Source organism: Hypanus sabinus, chromosome 4 (assembly GCF_030144855.1).
Source record: "Hypanus sabinus isolate sHypSab1 chromosome 4, sHypSab1.hap1, whole genome shotgun sequence".
In the NCBI taxonomy this organism is placed as follows: Eukaryota; Metazoa; Chordata; class Chondrichthyes; order Myliobatiformes; family Dasyatidae; genus Hypanus; species Hypanus sabinus.
The window spans coordinates 12,527,682-12,548,793 of record NC_082709.1 but is presented as its reverse complement, the minus strand read 5'-3'; the positions used below and the strand labels follow the sequence as shown (position 1 = coordinate 12,548,793).

General features: G+C 42.3%; 1 protein-coding gene across 2 annotated transcripts in view; it reads right to left on the bottom strand.

The window, feature by feature from the left end:
- slc38a11 (solute carrier family 38 member 11) overlaps window positions 1-21,112 on the bottom strand; it is a 76,531-nt gene that overhangs the window by 12,002 nt on the left and 43,417 nt on the right. For both annotated transcript variants that reach the window (XM_059966048.1, XM_059966047.1), the window contains 2 exons: window positions 5,408-5,478; window positions 621-782 (listed from right to left, as the gene is read on the bottom strand). In XM_059966048.1, coding sequence (XP_059822031.1) covers window positions 621-782; window positions 5,408-5,478 — 233 coding nt within the window. The remainder of the gene's footprint in view (window positions 1-620; window positions 783-5,407; window positions 5,479-21,112) is intronic.

Below are 21,112 nucleotides of genomic sequence, written 5' to 3'. Positions count from 1 at the left end.
AGTCTTCTCCTGACAGTTGAGACATGGATCAACGAAACTCGACAGAAAATCTATAATTTGTAGTTTAAAGTGACACATACAAAATTCTGGAAGAACTCAGCAAGTCAGACAGCATCTATGGAAAAGATTAAATAACTGACATTTTGGGCAGAGACCTTTCATCAAGACTGAGAAGGAAGGGGGAAGGCGTCAGAATATAAAGATGGTGGGAGGGGAAACAGACTTGTTGGAAAGTGATAGGGGGAGTCAGGTTGGTGGCAAAGGTCTAGGGCTGGAGAAGAAAGAATCTGATAGGAGAGGCAAGTGGATCATAGGAGAAAGGGAAGGAGGAGAACTAGTAGGAAGGTGAGAAGATGTAAAAGGTCAGAGAGGGGAATAGAGGAAGTGGGGGGTGGGGTGGAATTTGTTTACTGGAAAGAGAAGCCAATATTCATGGTAACAGGTTAGAGGGCACTCAGATAGAGTATAGGAATTGCCCTCCACCCTAAGGATGGCCTCATATTGGCACAAGAGGAGAGCATGGATTGAGTTTGGAACAAGAATCAGAATTGGAATTAAAATGGTTGGCCACTGGGAAGTCCGACTTGTGGCTTGTAGTTTAAGCCAATGTACTGTCCTACCTTGTGTATATCCTGTGAACGTTCCATATGCAGAGCCAGCAAAGATCAAGTAAGTAATCAGGGAAAATAACACGGATATGTGACTGACACAGGACCAATTGTTTATTGTAGGCGTCTCCAGTGATCCATAAATTAGGAAAGTATTATGGTGCGAAACAAAAGCTGAAAGTAGATAACAAAATGTTAATTAATAAATTGATGCACATACTCTAAACTTGGCAAGACAAATTCCAATGATGAGTGCTACTATGTAAAACAAAACCTTTTGCCTGGATTCTTGATCATGTGTTTCTGTTTAACTTTGCTTTGTCTGAATGAAAACTGATCCATTCCGAAGTAAATTGCCTTTACAATTATTTCAGAATTGTAACATGCCAGTGAGCATATTGTAGGAAACTGGGAAAAAGTGCTGAGGGATGGGTTTATTTGGAACAGCAGTGATTGTTTCAGAATAGTTAGCATCTTTTGTTTATTATGTGCCGTGTCGTATGACATGAGCAAGACCATGATTGTTCTTGGAAAACTTGTCTTCAAAAGTGATTTGCCATTGGCTTCTTCTGGGCCATGTCTTTACAAGACGGGTGACCCCAGCCATTATCAATTCTCTTCAGAGATTGCCAGCCTGGTGTCAGTGGCCACATAACTAGGACTTATGATATGCACCAGCTACTCATACGATTATCCACCACCTGCTCCCATGGCTTCACATGACCCTGACAAGGGGGCTAAGCAGGTGCTACACCTTTCCCAAGGGTGACCTGCTGGCTAGCAGAGGGAAGGAGTGCCTTACACCTCCTTTGGTAGAGACATGTCTCACCCCGCCACCCATAGCCAGCACAGCTTTGTTAAAGCACGACCTTGTCTGACTAACTTGATTATTTTACAAGGGGTGACTACATGTGCCAATGGATAGAGCAGCTGAAGAAGTCTACATGGACTGTGATAAGGACTTTGTATGTTCTCGAAGAGGCTTGGACATGGCTACAAATGCAGGGATGAAGCAATTGCTTCTGCGATGCTCCCATTATGTTGGGAGTTTTCATTGGGACAATGTTGTCCTCATGGTCATTCTTCCCTGTCCCAACTCCACCCCCCACCACATCTCCCCACACTTCCACCCACTATCCCAACAACAGTGAATGGAGAAAAGAATCCTTTCCCATCTTTGGAGATATACAGCTCACAGTAATTTGTAGACAAGGCCTTGCCATCTTCTTGCAAAAGGATCTTGATGTGCTGTGTAGCAAATAGAACAGCCAATATTTAAACCAGTAACACCATTTCAAGGTGTCCTGCAACTCACTCTGAAATATCTGGACATTTATTTATTACACAGAGTTGTCAATAAATAGGTGAAGAACCAATTTTTCTGAAGCTTAAAATTTCTAATAGAATTTTGTTTGGTCATTTGAAGACCATTTGCGGCTACTTGAACAAACTAACACTGCTTGGAGACTAAGAACAGGGTGGGGGATTAATCCTGTGTGATGTGCCTACTGATCCAATCTAATAATAAGGTTTCAAAAGTCGAAGAAAGTATTCGATCCTTTGTTGAGAAACTAGCAAAACAAACTATCTTGAAGCGATAAAACTACACTGGTGAGACCTGTGGTAATCTGGGGGACAGTTTGTTGAGCATCTCTGCACCAGCTGCCATAAACGGGACTTCCCAGTGGTCAAATATTTCAATTTCCATTCCTATTCCCCTCCAACATGTCGATCCATGGCCTCCTCGTGCCAAGATGAGACCACCCTCAGGGTGGAGGAGCAACAGCTTATATTCCATCTGGGGACCTTCCAACTGATGGCATGAGTATCAGTTTCTCATTCCGGTAAAGAAATTCTGACCCCTACCTCTATTCCTCACTCTGACCTTTCACTTCTTCTCACCTGCCTATTATTTCACCTTAGGTCTCCACCTTATTCCATTTCTCCTACGGTCCACTTATATATCAAATTCCTCATATCAAATTCTTTCCTCTCCAGCCCTTGACCTTCACCATCCACCTGGCTTCACCTATCATCTTCAAGCTAGCCTCTTTACCCTCCCCCAACCCTTTAGTTCACACATTTCCCCCCTTCCTTCTCAGCAGAAAATCTTGATAACTTATTCTTTTCCATAGACCTGCTGAGCTCCTCCAGCATTTTGTGTGTGTTGCTTTGGATTTCCAGCATCTGCCAACTATCTCATATCAATGAAACTAAAGCTAGCAATATAACAAAATAGACAGCCTTAGCACAATAAACACACTTAAGGTTTCTTCAGCGTAATTAAACTATTTTAAATTACATTAAGTGGTCAACAAAAAAGTTATTCCCTACTCACTCCCCAGCTCAAATCTCAAACTGTCCTAAAGACAAAACCATGAATATGTAACTAAAAACTTTTTGCTTTTACCACACCCCCACATGTGACTAACTACCGTAATAAGCTTTATAACTGTGTAACACAGAATACAATGCAGATAGAGAACAGACACATGGCTCCTACAGAACACTAAAGATGAACAACTTATGGATCATCTAGGATCCTTTCAGGAACTTGCTGATATATAGAAATATTTTATTTTCTCTTTTAAAGCATTCAAAATATAATAAGAACACTGGAATCTCTACTAAGTTGACATCCGATGAACAGTGGCTGTTTATTATAAATGATAATAACTGGGAAAAGGATTCAAGTTGTTTTAGATGTGGATGGAATGAACCAGGTTATTAAATCCATTTCCTGAAAATAAATAGATTATTTAACTAAACAGTTAAAAAGAAATAAAACACCCATTGTTCACATTTCAATTGAAAACATTCCATATAATGCCAAACCTATTCTTTCTAGCAAACAGGAAATAACTTTTACCATTATGAAAAGCTGCCCAAAGATGGCTCTGAAATTTCCAGCCACCCTCCATTTCCAAAGTATGACCAATGCTATCAAAGGTAGATATAGTTGTTAAGACAGGATGACATTTAAATCCCAGCAAAACAAGAAATAATAAACCAAAGCTGGTCTAATAATTAATGGCCAAGCTTAAACAAATTGCAGTGTCCGGATCTAAAATTTCGTAACAGCACAACCTTCGATCATTCCCAATAAGAAACTGAGTCCCTAATATCTCAAAGGCTTGCTTGCACAAGTGTCCACACCCAAACCTCTATTCCTTTTAGTGCACACTGTAAGGAATAGTAGAGCTGCTAATATCCTTAAAAGCCAGCTGATTAACTTTCCTTCAGTTATGCAGAGAAAATAGGTTTCATTTGCAGACATTCCAATTTAATAATGCTGTGCATTCAGCACTGGGCTGTGCAAAAGATTCTTCTAGTTCCACATTTCAGCCTTAGAATTGCTAATTTTATGGAGAAAATGTTGAGGTAATATTATAACCATATAACGATTACAGCACGGAAACAGGCCATCTTGGCCCTTCTAGTCTGTGCCGAACGCTTACTTTCACCTAGTCCCACTGACCCACGATAAACCCATAACCCTCCATTCCTTTCCTGTCCATTACCTATCCAATTTTACTTTCAATGACAATACCGAACCTGCCTCTACCACTTCTACTGGAAGCTCATTCCACACAGCTACCTCTCTCTGAGTAAAGAAATTCCCTCTCGTGTTACCCTTAAACTTTTGTCCCCTAACTTTCAACTCATGTCCTCTTGTTTGAATCTCCCCTACCCTCAATGGAAAAAGCCTATCCTTGTCAACTCTATCTATCCCCCTCATAATTTTAAATACCTCTGTCAAGTCCCCCCTCAAGCTTCTACGCTCCAAAGAATAAAGACCGAACTTGCTTAACCTTTCCCTGTAACTTAGGTGCTGAAACCCAGGTAACATTCTAGTAAATCTTCTCTGTACTCTCTCTATTTTGTTGACATCTTTCCTATAAATCAGTGACCAGAACTGTACACAATACTCCAAATTCGGCCTTACCAATGCCTTGTACAATTTTAACATTACATCCCAATGCCTATACCCAACGCTCTGATTTATAAAGGCCAACATACCAAAAGCTTTCTTCACCACCCTATCCACATGAAACTCCACCTTCAGGGAACTATGCACCATTAGTCCTAGATCACTCTGTTCTACTGCATTTTTCAATGCCCTACCAATTACCATGTATGTCCTTATCATTTTTCTCACACGATAGCATTGTCAATAATTTTGATTGCCTGAAGGATTTCCCTCCAAAATGCATGAACTGCTCTTTTAGTGCTTCCTTGTCACAAGTGCTGGAGAATGGCTGTTCTTACTACTTTTCCAGTGAAGATTAGCACTGTGAAATCTCTCAAGAATCCTGTAGCTTTGGCCACAGAAGACCCCTCTCTTTGCGTTTTCCTCCTCCTTCCATTTGAATGCTCCTCTGATGCTTTATTTTCTCCTCTCAGCTGTGTGTGAACCTTTAGGCCATGTATGAGCTCATTAATACCTCATTTCTACCTCAGAAAACTAGTCAATACGTGATTACCACTGTAAATATGTCAAATGTATTTAAGTATCCATGCTGGGGTGGGGTGGGGTGTCAAGCAGAATTACTAATTTAAATACGTTTGTACCTATTTTCTGGCAAAATCATCAACAAACCAGAATTCACAAATATATTTACAAATTGGCTTTCAAGTGCTAAATTTGAATCAGTTTATATAGGGTGCATATCTTACTACAGAAACATAAAATTCAAGTGGTATAAAAACACTTCCTGAAGAAACAATTTGATCGAAGACAGATTGTTACACCAGATAACTAAACATCTGAATGGACACTGATATGTAGAAATGCTTACCAAATGCCATTATCCCAATTGCCTGCATCGCATTGGACTGTGCAAAATTCCAAGCCCCTTCTGAGGGTGGACTGAAAAGTAAGTATCAGAATTATAGTTTTATTTCAAAAGCAAAGAGAAGAGAAGCCTGCTACTCATAAACATTCTCTGCTCTATTCAACTCATGGCACTTTCCAAGGGGTCTTAAGTATACCCATTGGTATGGTTAAAAATCTTAAAAATACCCATGGGGGGGGGGGTTGGGTTTTTGTCCGTGTTGCCAGTTGTGCAATTTGTTTTATTTCTTTGTACGGGTGGATTGGGTTTGAGTTTGATGTTCTTGTTAGGGGTTGGGGTTTGAGTTTGATGTTCTTGTTGCCATTTGCATGATTCTTTTGTACGTGGGGGTTGACGTTTTTCTTTGAATGACTTCCGTGGTTTTCTTTCTTTCATGTCTGTCTGAAGAGGTCGAATCTCAGAGTTTTATAACATATACTTTGATAATGTACCATGGTCCTGAAAAACCTCGTCTCATTTTTACTATGTACTGGACATAGCAGTTACAGTCGAAATGACAATAAAAATGACTTGACTTGACTACCTGAACTTTGAACCTTGGGGAGTCTGTTGACCCTGGTAAAGTCTTCTCATTTCTTTTGTCAAACTCATCAACTGGAATTTATCGAACTTTTAAAACAGTTATTTAAAAAATAAACTTTATTCAAAGAAAAAGAACGGCACGGTGGTGTAGTGGTCAGCATAGTGCTTTACAATACAAGTGACCTGGGTTCAAATCTCGCCACTGCCTGTAAGGAGCTTGGATGTTCTCCCCGTGACTACATCCGTTTCCCCCGGGTGCTCCGGTTTCAATCCACAGTCCAAATACGTACCAGTTAGTAGACTAATTGGTCATTGTAAATTGTCCTGTGATTAGGATAGAATTAAATTGGAGGATTGCTAGGTGGCGAGCTCGAAGGGCTGGAAGGATCTATTCTGCACTGAATCTCAATAATAAATAAATAAATGAATAAATATACAGGAATTAAAAAAAATGTGCATGACTCTTTTACATCCATTGTATTATTAGATCCAGACATTGGCAATATTAGGGTTCAAAGGTGGTTCACAAAAGTGGTTCCAGGATTGATAGACTTGTCATATCAGAAGTGTTTGATGGTCAAGGCTGGTACTCACTGGAATTCAGAAGAATGAGGAGTGACCGCATTGAAACCTATTGAACGTTGAAAAGCCTCACTAGAGTGGATGTGAAGGGCATGTTTCCTATGTTGGAGGAGCCTAAGACCAGAGGACGTAGCCTCAGAATAGAGGGATGTCCATTTTAGAAGGGAGAAGAGGAGGAATTTCTTCAGCCGGAGAGTGGTGAATCTGTGGAATTCATTGCCACAAGCAGCTGTACAGGCCAAGTCTTTGGGTACATTTAAGACAGAGGTTGATAGATTCTTGATTGATCGGGGCATGATGGTTTACAGGGAGAAGGCAGGGAATTGGGACTGAGAGGGAAATTGGATCAGCCAGAGCAGACTCCATGGGCCAAATGGCCTATTTCTGCTCCTGGTCTTATCCCATACAGAAAGCACCATTTCCACTCAAGTGGTGGCTTTGAGTGGTACAGACATCAAGTGTTTCAGAGACTTGCACTCAGCACTTAGCTTCCCCATGTCTAGTGGCTATCGGAGCTTAGACTGAAGCTCTTCCCCACAAAGGTATATAAAATGCTGAAAGGCAAAGGCAGGGCAACTAGCCAAAGTCCGTTTCCAATGATATGTCCAAAACTAGAGGACATGTTTTAAGTCATGTCAAGGTTATTGTCATTTAACTATATACATGTATAAATGAGACAACATTTCTCTGGACTAGGGTGTAAAGCACAGTAGTACACATAACTTAGGAAAGCTAGAATTATATCTACAAAAGAACTACACATAGATAAATAAAGAGCATAAATTAAATATTTTGGGGCACAGTACAAAATATCTGGTGAAACTTTGAATGCAATGCAGCAGGGAGTTTAGAAGCCTAACGGTCTGAGGGAAGAAGCTGTTTCCCCGTCCTGTATTTATGCATGAGTCTGCGACCTGATGGTAGAATGTCAATGAGTTGGATGGATGGATGGATGGGATTTTTAATAATACTAAGGGCCCTGGGTATGCAGTGCTCCTGATAATATTGAAGTATAAAAGTTGCAACTTGCTATTTGCCAGAGAATGAAATCTTAGGAGTATAGAAGACAATGGTATGTTAATGAGAGGTAGCTAAGAGATGTAGATTAGAACATGATTAAGTCATGAAATCCTAAGAATGTAGAAGACAATGGTGTGTTAATAAGAGGAAGCTAAGAGGTGTAAATTATGTAGTCTGAGTTTGCTATTTGCTATGCATGTACCCAATTTAGTAGGGGAATGAAATATTAAGAATGTAGAAGACAATGGTGGGTTTATGAGAGGTAGCTAAGAGATGTAGATTAGAATATGATTAAGTCAATGGGTAGAAACAATAGTGGCGGATGTACTTGTGATACGCAACTGTAGACCGATTGCATGTGCTAATGCAACTAAACCAGGAGATTGCTATAAAAAATGCTAAGTCCACGGATCGATGGGCAATCGGCGACTAGCTCACTGACTGTCTCAGTTTTGATTTGCAAATTAAAGTTTAACCCTTCTTGAAGAATCTTCTGCATCTCCTGGTCATTTATGGGGCATGAGAAACCACGACAGAATTGGCGACCGTGGCAGGACCGGAAAGAGACCCGCGGAAAGGAAATGGCAGATTGGGGACGCTTCCCAGTCCTCTAGGGACCCCCACAAGGCTAACAGAATTAAGGGTGCACCCAAACAAAAGGTAAGTGCTTTTTGCGACAATTTGGACTAAGAATTCTGTTGGTTTTGGGGAGGTCTTGGAGTCTCAGAAGTGTGGAACCACTGCCAAAGGGTCTCTCCGGTCCAAAGAATCTGGCAGAATTGGGGGTTAACAGGAGGCTCAGAGGATTGATCAAGAACACTGCAGTGAGGGTAAGTACAAATAAGTTAATAAAAAGTTAAGAAAAATTCCACGTGGTGTTGGTAAATCCCTGTGGATACCGCTTCGTATGAAATGAAGGTCTGAACGGGCAGGGAAAAGAAAATAGAGAAAATCCTCGTGGATACCGCCTTAAGAGATAAGGGTTTGAATAGATGAGGTGCAAAGAGCAAGTTCTGTGGGTACCGCTCTGAATAGAGGTCTGTACGGGCAGAACAGAATAAGAAACAAGGACAGTCCAATATATAGTTTAAAGCGCTGGTATATAGACGATAGACTAGGCATAGAATCAGAGTAAATAATATTATCCAGTAAACGAACTGTGAATCTCTGAAATACCTTAAAAAGAGAGAATAACATGACAGGTAAAGGAATGGCAGTAGAGATTCTGTGCAAAAAAATTCCCGATAAATAAATATGAGATCACAAAAACTTCAGAAAAATGGGAAAAAAGAACCAAAAACCTGGTCACAAAGTGGCCAAGAGAAGGAACGTTTGATTTAAGTTTGTGCGAAGAAATGGAGGCACTAATTAAAAATTACAAACCAAAAGATAAATCTAAGAAAAGAGGGCAAAAAAGAGAACAAGAAATGGAAGTGCTAAAACTCTTCAGAATGGAGGGAGAAAGGCTGAGGAGGACAGGTAGAATATTGATTACAAGTGAGGAAGACACTAAGGTGCTGGAGAAACAGCCTGTTAGAGAGAGAGGAAAGTACAGTGAGAAGCTGGCTTCAGCTCCGTACCCGGATGCGAAAGAAACAGAAAAGCCCCCTCCGTATAATGAGGAAGGAACCCCCCAAGCAGTGCCCCCTGCTGACGGGAACAGTAAACATGCAGGGAGAAGTACAAGTTTGGGATAATGAGGAGGGAAAAAAAACAATACGAGAAGGAAAAAGCGGCGATATGGAAGGAGATACAGGCAGAAAGGATAAAGGTGGAACAGGCAAAGAGAGAAATGAAAGAAGAGATTGAATGGATGAAATACTTGAGAGAGGAAAAGGAGTATGAGGAGTAGCGGTTATACCATAGAAATGAACAGACTAGAAAAGAAAGTGGCTCATCAGGGCAGGAAGAGATGAGGCATTCAAGAGGAAGTGGAAAAAAGATAGGAGATGAGAGTCTTGGAGAAACACAAGAGAGAAGGGATATCAAGCACAAGTAAGGATCATGAGGAGTCCCTGCCACAGGTGTACAGACACGGACAGGAAGAAAGAGAAGGTGACTCATTGGAGGAGCAAGAGGTAAGTGGAAAGAGAGAGAGAGGATGTGAGAATTTGTGGGGAAGAGGTAGGAGGCAGAAGCCTAGAAGAGCCTAGGGGAGCGGCCTGCGGAAGTAGAGAGAGAGCCAGATAAGTTACTGAGAGGGGATTGCCAGAAGAGATGAGAAAAATACTCCAGGGGCCAACTAAGTATTGAATCAAGATAGAAAGGAAGGACTCCACAAGGGAAGAGGACCCCAGAGACATTTGTGTGGGAGGCAGTAAAGACATACCCTGAGACAGATGGGGAGTCAGGCGAGGAGGAGAGCCAGGGCAGGTGGGAAGAAGGAGGAAGAATGATGCCGTTGTTAGTTAAAGGATCAGGACAAGTGCAGAACATCCCTTGGGGATCCCAGGACTTAGAAGGGCTGAAAAACACTCTGCCCAATCTACATGAAGGAGCAGGGAAATGGATTAAAGCCTTTGAAGAAGAAACGGCGGGACGATTATTGGCTATGGGAGATTTGAAGGCACTATTGATAAGGTTGATGGGAACCTCCAAATTTAACAAACTAATGGAAATGGCTGGCATAGTAAACTCGAACGACCCGAGAACTGATGGAGACAGGTTTGACAGAGTGAGGCAGAGGGTATGGGCAGGCCCTCAGAAAGCTTTATCCACCCAAAGTGGACCCCAAAGCCTTAAAAGGGGATCCACTGGGAGACACTGAAAACCCAGCAGCCTACGTAGAAAACCAGTTGAAAAGGTGGAGACTGGAGACTGAGCAAGAGGTGGAGAATAGCTTATTAATGACCTCACTGTTCCGACATAGCATTTTGGATGCAGTGCCTCCACAAGTAAAATCCAAACTGGAGGAAGTGGCTGGGCTAACGTCAATGACCCCACAAGAATTTAGAGACCACGTAGTCCATGCGGTTGAGAAATACCGGAAAGACAAACGAAGGTTGGCTGAGCAGCAAGAAGAGGTGCAAAGAAAGTTAATAGAAATGCAGCTCGAAGAACTCAAAAAGAAGGAAAAAGAGAAAAACAAAAAGATGCTGCCAGCAACCACCAGTCTGAGTACAGCCCTCGAACTGGATGAAGCACCGCTATATGGAGGAACTGATCATACTGTAAGACAAGGGCTGGAAAACCCCATGCCAATAATCGTCTTTGGAGGAGCATTCCCACAAATGCCCTATCAGGAACAGACTAAATTCAAACAGCCCAGACAGGACTGGAAGTCCCAAGGAGGGGGACAGAGGAGCTATGGGCAGAGGGGACCAGTGAGGAAACAGGGGGAAAGAGAGGTAGAGAGATTGTGCTGGGGATGTAATCAGCCAGGTCACATGAGAAGAGATTGTCTGTTTACACCATGGCCTGTCACACACCAGCAGGAACCGATAAGAAGGGAACTAAAGTTTAGCCAAGGACCAGCCCCCACAGGCCCAAGCAGACCTGTGAACCCCTAAGCGAGGTATTAGGGGTGCCCCGAGAACTCGAGTGGGAAGGGACATTACCCAATGATAACAAGGGAGGCAAACGAAGAACTCATTGTTCAGGTTTTGTTAGAAGGGCAACTGACACCAATGATGATAGATACTGGAGCCACGTACACTTGTGTACAGCCACAGTATGCCCTTCACCTTCCCATGTCAGGAAAGTTTATTAAGACAGTAGGGTTCTCGGGGAAAACACAGTTGACACAGTGCACAACAGTGCAGTTGAGAATGGGAAATAAAGGAATCGTTTTGCCGGTGCTAGTATCTAAAGGAACTCCGATTAATTTGTTAGGCAGAGATGCCTTATTGAAACTGGAATTAAAATTAGAATGCACCAGAAATGGGCTGAGTGTGGAAAGAGCAGGGGCTCAATTGATAGTGCGAGAAGACAAGAAGGCTAATGTCTTTTGGATAGGAGACGTTGCAGATCAGATTCAGGGAACCTGGGGAAAATGGAAAAAGGGCGTGCAGGATATATTACCCAGGGCTGTAATGCCCAAATCTGAGCTACATTGTACAGTGATTTTTGACGAGACTCAGAACAGGGAGTTAGAGGAGAGATGGCACCTGGAGGCATGTACCCAACAGCACCTGGAAGGGGAGGCTGTGATAATTGGAAAGCAAGGGGCAGCTTTACAAGTTAAGTGGAACACCTTTTTAGAAAAATGGTACAGGATACCGGAGGCTGCGCCCCACGTAACGTTGTTGGTAAACAAGGGATATCAGTCTAAAGACTTAGGACCCTTAGTTAAGAGGGCTGAAACCATAACAGTGTGGAGGAAAATCACGCCAGAGGTGTGGATATCAGAAGACAACAATTGCATTAAAATAATGGTAAGTGTAGATATGGTAGGGACAGTGAGAGAGGTTGAAATAACTCCCCAACCACACCTTCCCTTGCTGGGGAAGGAAAGAGGCCAGCAGAAAGATAAAAGGTTAGATGAGTCGCCGTCTATTCTGTGGTCACAGCATGACACGGACGTAGGGAAAATAAAAACAGCTAGTCCGGTGGAAGTAAGGCTGAAAAGGGGAGCAATTCCACCCAGGAGACCACAATACCCGCTAAGACCAGAAGCAGAAGAGGGAATAGCATCGACAGTGCAGGGGTTGCTTGAAATAGGAGTGCTTAAAAGAACAAACAGTCATGCAATACCCCGTTGCTGCCGGTCTTAAAAGCAGATAAATCTAAGTGGAGATTGGTGCATGATTTGCGAGCGGTAAATGATGTGGTAGAGGACTGGCCAGCAGTAGTCCCCAGCCCACACAATGTTTTTGACTAATGTTCCACCAGGAGCAAGTTACTTTTCAGTGATTGATTTGTGTTCGGCTTTCTTCAGCATTCCTCTGGCCGACCAGTGTCAGTATCTGTTTGCATTTACTTACAGAGGTGCTCAGTATACCTATACCAGAATGCCGCAAGGGTTTAAACATTCACCACATGTTTTTAATCAGGTGTTGAAGGCAGACCTAGAGGGCATACCATTGGAAAGTACATTGTTACAGTATGTGGATGACCTGTTGATTTGCTCCCACAGTAAGGAACAGTGTGATCAGGACACTATAACTCTGTTAGAGAATCTGGTGCACGGAGGACATAAAGTATCCAAAAAGAAACTTCAATTTTGCAAGCAGCAAGTGGAATACTTAGGCAGGGTAATATCCAAGGGAGTGAAGGCGATAGCACCAGATCAGATTGAGGCAATAACTAAGGCCCCCAAACCCCAGACTGTAGGGCAGATGATGATGTTTTTGGGAATGGCAGGGTACAGCTCAGATTGGATAGGAGAATATGCTGAGATTGTGGCACCTTTGAGAAAGATAATGAAAGAAACAGGACATACAAATTTGAAGAATGGCTTACATTGGAATGGAGAGGCGGAGATAGCTTTCAATACTATTAAGCAGGAATTGCAGTCAGCACCAGCATTAGCTTTGCCTGTCTACGAGGTGGTTTTTCATTTGTATGTATCCAACCGACAGGAGGGTTATGTCACAGCAGTTCTAACACAAGAGACAGGCACAGGAAAAGCAATGCAGCCGATAGCATACTACAGTACGAGACTAGATGAGGTGGCTCAGGGGTATCCACCCTGTTATGAGGGATTAGCGGTGCTGTACTATGCATATGAAAAGGCATCATCTGTAACCCTGGGCTATCCTGTGACTCTGTACACACACCACAAAGTAGCAGAATAGCTGGAAAGAGGGAAATTTGTGCTGACGCCAGCCTGGATATCAGATGCTATTGACATTTCCAGACATAACTATACAGAGATGCACTACCAGTAATATAGCCGATTTTGTCCCTTTGGGCTATGAAGGAGAACCCCATGATTGTGTAGGGAAGACGATGGCATTTGCCAAATTGAGAGCAGATTTACGGTCAGAACCACTAGAGGATGCAGATAAAAAGGTTCTGTTCGTAGATGGCTCTTGTTATAGGGATTATGATGGAAACCATGCAGGGTTCTCAGTAGTGCAGCAGGATTAGTCGAGCTATAAGATTATTAGGATGGAGTCCTGTCCCCAACTGTGTTCCGCCCAACTAGCGGAAATCAAAGCCCTGACAGCTGCGTGTGAAATGATGGAAGGGAGAAAGTAGACATCTATACTGATTCGGTATATGCCCATGGAGTATGCCATTTGTTCAGGGCAGTGTGGAAGCAGAGAGGTTTTAAAAAGAGTAATGGAGATCCCATACAACATTGTCAGCAAATTCTAGACTTAATAAAAGCCATAATGAAACCTAAAGCATTGGCTATAGTAAAATGCCAGGCACATAAATAGGGAAATTATTTAATAACAAAGGGAAATCAAGCTGCGGACGAGGCAGCCAGAAAAGCATCTGGATGTACAACAGCTGTCATTGCCCCCCAGGTAAGCCTAGCTCCAGAACTTGTGGTAGAGGACCTAATTGAAATACAAGGTAAGGCAACTTTGGCAGAACAGACAACGTGGAGAAAAAGGGGGGCCAAGCAGAACCCGGAAGGCTTGTGGAGCACGGAAGACGGTTTGTTGGTAGCGCCCACCCCTCTACTGACGTTTATGATTTCAGAAGCGCATGGGATTCACCATTGTGCAAGGGGCGAAGTGATAAAGAAAATAAAGAAGGATGGTTTTTGGTCACCTTATTTATAGGCTTCAGTGGACTTTGTCATCACAGTGTGAGGTATGTGCACAGAATAATGTTTGGAAGGGAATTACAACCCCAATAGGTCACATTCCTGTACCTGAAGGACCATTTAAACATCTAGTGATCGATTACGTAGACATGATAAAGACAGTGAGAGGGAAAAGATACATGCTGGTAGTAATTGATCGATTTAGCAGATGGGTGGAGGCGGTACCTTCAAGAGATCAAGGGGCAAAGACAGTGGTAAAATTTCTGACAAATGAAGTGATCCCAAGGTTTGGAATACCTACAGAAGTTAGCTCAGACAATGGTTCAGCTTTTATCCAGAAAGTGGTCAAACTGGTACTACAGGCGCTGAGGATAAAGCAAAAATTTGGATGTGTATACCACCCTCAGTCGCAGGGCATGGTAGAGAGAATTAATTGAACCCTGAAAGTCAAACTAGACAAAATTTGTGCAGACACTAAACTTAATTGGGTCGATGCTTTACCATTAGCATTGATGAGTTACCGCATGCAAACTAATCGAATGACATGCCTGACACCGCATGAGATGCTCACTGGGAAGCTATCATACTTGTGATAGGGGTAAGCAAAAATGTTGAATGGATAAACTATATATAGTACAATCAACAGAGATTCATCAACTACACCGATGATGCACTGGAGGCCTTAGGGCAACAGCTAGATGCAACTAGCAGGATGGCGTGGAAAAACAGACAGGTACTGGATTGGCTTTTGGCAGAAAAAGGGGGTGTGTGTGTAATGTTTGGAGAACAATGCTGCACTTTTATACCGAACAATATTAGCCCAGAAGGGTCTTTCACCAGAGCAATGAATAAATTAAAGAATCTGCGGACGAGGTCAAACAGAATGCAGGATTTGAACATCAGTTCTTTGATTGGTTGGAAAGTAGACTCGGAGGATGGGGAGCATGGCTGACTAAAATAGCAATAACTGTCAGTATGTTGAGCTGTGCGCTTGTGCTGTGCTGTTTTCTTCCTTGTCTCAAGTCTCTTGTAGCGCGTACTGCAACCAAACAATTTCCGATACTCGTGGCAATTACTGAAGCAAGCTTAGTGGAGAAAGAAACACCGAAAATGTATCGTTACAGCCTACAACACCTGCAGGATGAACAAGAGCAAAACGACAGTGTGGGAGTAGATTGTAAGGGCTTCTGAGCATTTTTCCCTGTCTCAGGTACAGAGGGACAGGTTTTTGGCTCAGCGGCCCAGGGTAACTGGGAGAGAATACTTTGAGGTCTTGGCGCAGAAAATTATAGTTTAACCCGAGATTTGGGAATAAGTGCTTGAGTTTATTGGGGCTTTTGTGCGCAGACTCTGAGTCTTCTTTCTCTGTGTGGGACCCTCTGGATCTCAAAGGGGGGATATATTGGAGTATAAAAGTTGCAACTTGCTATTTGCTAGAGGATGAAATCTTAGGAATGTAGAAGACAATGGTGTGTTAATGAGAGGTAGCTAAGAGATGTAGATTAGAACATGATTAAGTCAATGGGTAGAAACAAGAGTGGCGGATGTACTTGTGATACGCAACTATAGACCGATTGGATATGCTAATGGAACTAAACCAGGAGATTGCTATGAAACATGCTGTGTACAAGGATCGGTGGGCAATCAGCGACTAGCTCAATGACTGTCTCAGCTTTGATCTGCAAATTAAAGTTTAACCCTTCTTGAAGAATCTTCTGTGTCTCCTGGTCATTTGTGGGGCACGAGAAACCACGACAATAAGTGTCCCTGAGGACAGTAGGGAGGCTCCTATGATCAGTCATTCTCACAGTCCTTTATTGTCACTCCCAGTCCGATGTTCTGCTGCTCACATACCGGATAAAGATGCAGCTTGTCAGGACATTCCCAGCGGTGCTCCTGTAAAATTCAGTTAAGATGGAGTTGGGGTGGAGCCTTGCCTGCCTCAGTCACCCCAGGAAGTGGAGCAGCTATTGTGCCTTCTTATTCAGGGAGATGATATCGAGGAACCAGATGAGGTTGTCCATGATTTGAGCTCCCAAGAACTTGGTAAAGTGAGGGTGTTTAAAGGAGATCAGAGGGGTATGTTTTTCACACGGAGTAGTTTGTACCTGGTAATGAGCTGCCAGAGGCAATAACGGTAACAATATTTAAGAGGTGTCCTATAAAAGGTCTTTGAATAAGCAGGGCATAAAGGCTATGTAATTATTCCAATTAAGTGAGATTAGCATAGAGAGGTGTGGAGGTCAACAGGGATATATGTTCAATCGTGGGTTATGAGCAAAGAAAGAGTTGCCTAGCACTTTCAGCCAAGAGTGTTTATTAAGTGCGTCAAAAATCAAACTTAACAAAAATTATTGAAAATACTGAAAAGGAAACTGTCAATATTTACAAACAGCTAGCCGCCAGGAAACACAATAATAACTCCAATCTTTGCCCAGTGAACTCCTGGTGGCTCAATTTCTCTCACCCTGCTACAGAGAGCAATTTGCCCATTTTTTAAGCACCAGGATATACCATCTTTAAATACCCACAAAGTTAACTTAACACATGAATAAGTAAATGTAGTTAAATTATATTACAAAAATAAACAGAAGTATCTGCCTTAAATACAGTAACACACAAGAAACACACATTTACACATCTCCATTACTAAAGAAATGAAATATTCCTCTGTGTATGGGGGAAAAGGCACCATAAAGCCACTCTGTGCACATTCGCTCGGTTTAGGACCCATTATGAAGATATAGCGGGGGAATATACTGAAATGCGTGCAATTGGTGTAATGACAGCAGAGTGACAAAGCAGTGTGTCTGTGTGTATTTGTGTGTGTAAATGTGCATGAGTATGGAGTGTATTTACCGGCCACTCCGCGTCACACTGGTACACTGAAGGACCACTTCTAAGTTGAACAGCGCTATGAGAAGTCTTTGCATTGGCTGCACCATGCTTCACTGTAGTCGCGGCAGCATTCCTTTAAACTTGATTTGATTTTTAACAACCTCATGTATTTTCACAGTATGTGGTGGATAGTCCACACTTACTGGCAGAAAGCGGTATAGCAGTGAGACTTATGGTTTGTCACCTTTCTCATTTTTCATTGGCTAAGATTTAGCACACAACCCATGTGATGTAATTTTGCAACTATCGATTGGTTTAGTTTATCCGAGGTCCTTATCTGGATTATAAATGGTGATGGATTTTTCAGAGGCGTCACCTTTTCTTTCTTTATTCTCTTTTATCTTCTCATTTTTGCTGTTCATTCAGCTCTTTGTTTCTCAGCTCTTTAATTTGTTTGCTTATTATTAACATGCTTGTTACTAAATGATCATTCGGAGTAGGACAGCTTGTCGTATTTGAGTCCTGGAAGAACCCTCAGGATCAGAAGTTAAACAGAGATCCAACATAGCAGAAGACTGACAAGTTTCAGGCAGACCAAACTGTGTCCACCACCAAAGCGATGCTCTTCATTACTCACCCCTGGGAACAACCCGTAGATCAGAGGATCCTCGCTTAACCAGCTGCATCCTTTTCCAGACCTTCTTAGTAAATCAACAGTCCACAAAGAGATGTTTGGTTGACTCATCCTTATAACAGCTTGTCTGCTGGGCAAGACGCTGACTAACTAGGGAAAACCAGACGTGAGGGACCCACTCACTGTCGTCTAAGAAAGACTGTGGTGCTTGTTGATCAGTTCAGCCAATGAGTCATTCTGCCCAATCGTTTTGACAGTCGGCTTGCTAATCCACCTCATGAGCTCTACCTTGTTATTCTCCTACAGTGCTGGCAGGGTATTCTGTGCAGATTACTGACTGGTAGACTTTGACCAAAGATGTTTTCCTGAAATAATTTATCCATTGAATGCAGATAGTGTGTCTAAGATAGCACGTCACACGGGAATGAGACCAGGCATTTCAAACAATGTAAATAGAAGTCCATTACAAACAAGAAAACATCTCCCAATGGTGGAAATCCAAGCAACACACACACAAAATACTGGAGGAACTCATCAGGTCAGGCAGTAACTATGGAAAAGAATAAACAGTTGACGTTTCAGGCCAAAACCCTTCATCCAGATGTTCAGCCCAAAACGTCGACTGTACTCTTTTCCTGACCTGTTGAGTTCCTCCAGCATTGTGAATATAATATACCATCTTTAATTCTTGAGTCACTGACTTCACTGGGGCAGAAGAAGGAAAATCGGATCATACTTGTACGGGATCTTTTCAAAATGCTATTCCATTAATTCCCACCTTTGCATTTTCACCAAGAGCTATGCAAAAGTTTCATTTTCATAATTTATCTTGGCATGAAAAGCTTCATAAAGGTTTAACACAAAATGTTTACCTTTGCAACTGATGCTAATTGTCACGGTTGACTGAAAATTGTGCTGAAGAAAATAATGTTGCTTGGTGAAGCTTTTCTGGATTAGTTAAATCTACTTAGGTAATATTAGTCTGGCCTGATTTATAAATGTAGGTTTTGTATTACACCTAAAGCTCGGTCTAAAGTCTCTCAATTTTTGCCTGCAGATCTTGGAGTGGGAGAACTTTGGAAGTAAAATCCCATTGCAAGCTGAAGCATTGTTGGTAAAATGTGGCAGGTATGAATTAATATACACGGAACTGTGGTCTAAATACACCACCATGCAGCTGGGTGCTGGACTTCCTGATGGATAGACATCAGATAGTCAGGATGCACAACAGCCCCTCCCTCCCCATCACCCTCAACATGGGTGCCCCCAGGGCTGTGTGCTGATCACACTGTTATACACTCTTCTCACACAAGACTGCACGATCAAACGCCCAAGCAATCACATCGACAAGTTCGCTGATGACACAACAGTGGTGGGACTTATCAATAACAATGAGGAGGCCTACAGAGAGTAGGTGGAAGAGCTCGAGGCCTGTTGACAAGCAAATTACCTCTTCCTTATATCACCAAGACAAAGGAAATAGTTGTCAGCTTCAGGAGAACTAACACCATTCACCTCCCACCCCCACCCCCCCACCCCGCGCACTGGTGGCATAGCAGTTGATCCCGCAAGCTGTTTCCATCTCCTGGGAGTGCACATCAAACACATCCTCATATGGTTCCAGAATACATCCCACACAATCCAGAAATCTCACCAATCCCTCGACTCTCTGAGGAGGTTGAAGAGAGCTGCATTTTGCACATGCATACTGTGGGGAACTACATATACCTGTCTGGACATGCCCCTTTGCTGACTGCTCCTGTGGCTCCTCCCACAGACTCCTGTATAAAGGCGATTGGAGGCACTGCTCCCCCCTCAGTCTCCAGGATGTTGTGTGACGGTCTCTTGCTACTAATCGTGGTTTCTTGCAGCTAATAAAAGCCTATCGTTCGCCTCCCGTCTCCGAGAGTTATTGATGGTGCAACACACACTCACATTATTCTACAGGTATGCAGTAGAGAGCATTCTAACAAGCTGCATTACTGCTTGGGATGGACACTGAAATGCAACGGGCTGGAAGACTCTACAATAGATAGTCAAAACTGCCCAATCCATCCCCAGCACCAGCCTACCCACCATCAAAGACATATATGCAGAAAGGTGCTGGAAAAGGGCCAGTAACATCCTGAAGGATCCCACACACCCTGCTCATGGACTGCTCGACACTCTCCCATCGGGAAGGAGGCTACACAGCACCCATGCCAGGACCACCAGACTCAAATACAGTCACTTTCCACAAGCAGTAAGGCTGATCAACACCTCCAACCACTAACTCCACCACTAGTTTATTATTTCCTGTCAGTCACATTATGTGCAGCCTAGCATCACTTTGGGGACACACAATCAATGTACATAAGTTATCTTATGTATTTATATTTTACTGTGTATTTCTTTATTATTATTATTATTATTATTATTATTATTATGTGTTTATCGTTTGTGTATTTTTTGGTGCTGATCTGATCTAACAAGTACAGTATTTTGTTCTCTTTACACTGTGTACAGGAAATGACATTATAGTCATAGCAGAGTACAGCACTTAAACAGGCCCTTCAGCCCACCAATTCTGTGCCGAGCCATTTAAATTGCCTATTCTCATCGATATCAGAAGGACCATAGCCCTCCATACCCCTACCATCCATGAACCTATTCCAAACTTCTCTTAAACATAGAAATTGAGTTCACGTGGTCCACTTGTGCTGGCAGCTCATTCCACACTTTCATGACCCTTTGAGTGAAGAAGTTTCCCCTCGTGTTCCCCTTAAACTTTATACTTTTCACCCTTAACCTATGACCTCCAGCTGTAATACCACCTGATCTCAGTGGAACAAGAATTTATTCTATTTATACTCCTCATAATTTTGTATACCTCTACCAAATCTCTTCTCAATCTTCCACGTTCCAAGAAATACAGTCCTAACCTATTCAATCTTTCTTTATAACACAGGATCTCCAGACCTGGCAACATCCTTGTAAATTTTCTCTGTACTCTTTCAAGCTTATTTACACCTTTACTGTACATAGGTTACTAAAGTTGCATACATCGCTCCAAATTAGGCCTCACCAAATACCTATACAACTTCAACATAACATCCCAATCTTGAATTAAACAATCTTGATTCTTGAAACTATTTTCCATTCTTTTTCTCTCTCTATTTACTCCATGATTCAGTTGTTCCTGAACAGCCAATGAATTCACTCCTTAAAATAAACCCACCAATTGCACTTTGTTTCAATTCTTGAACTGAACTGAACCAAATATTCCTAGTCACTTTCAAGGTGCTGTGGTTTCATATTTAATATTCAGTTTTTTTTTTGCCATTTGTACGATTTGTTCATTTTTTTCATGTTGGGTTTTTTGCTGTTTCCTTTTAACAAGTTCCATTGTGTT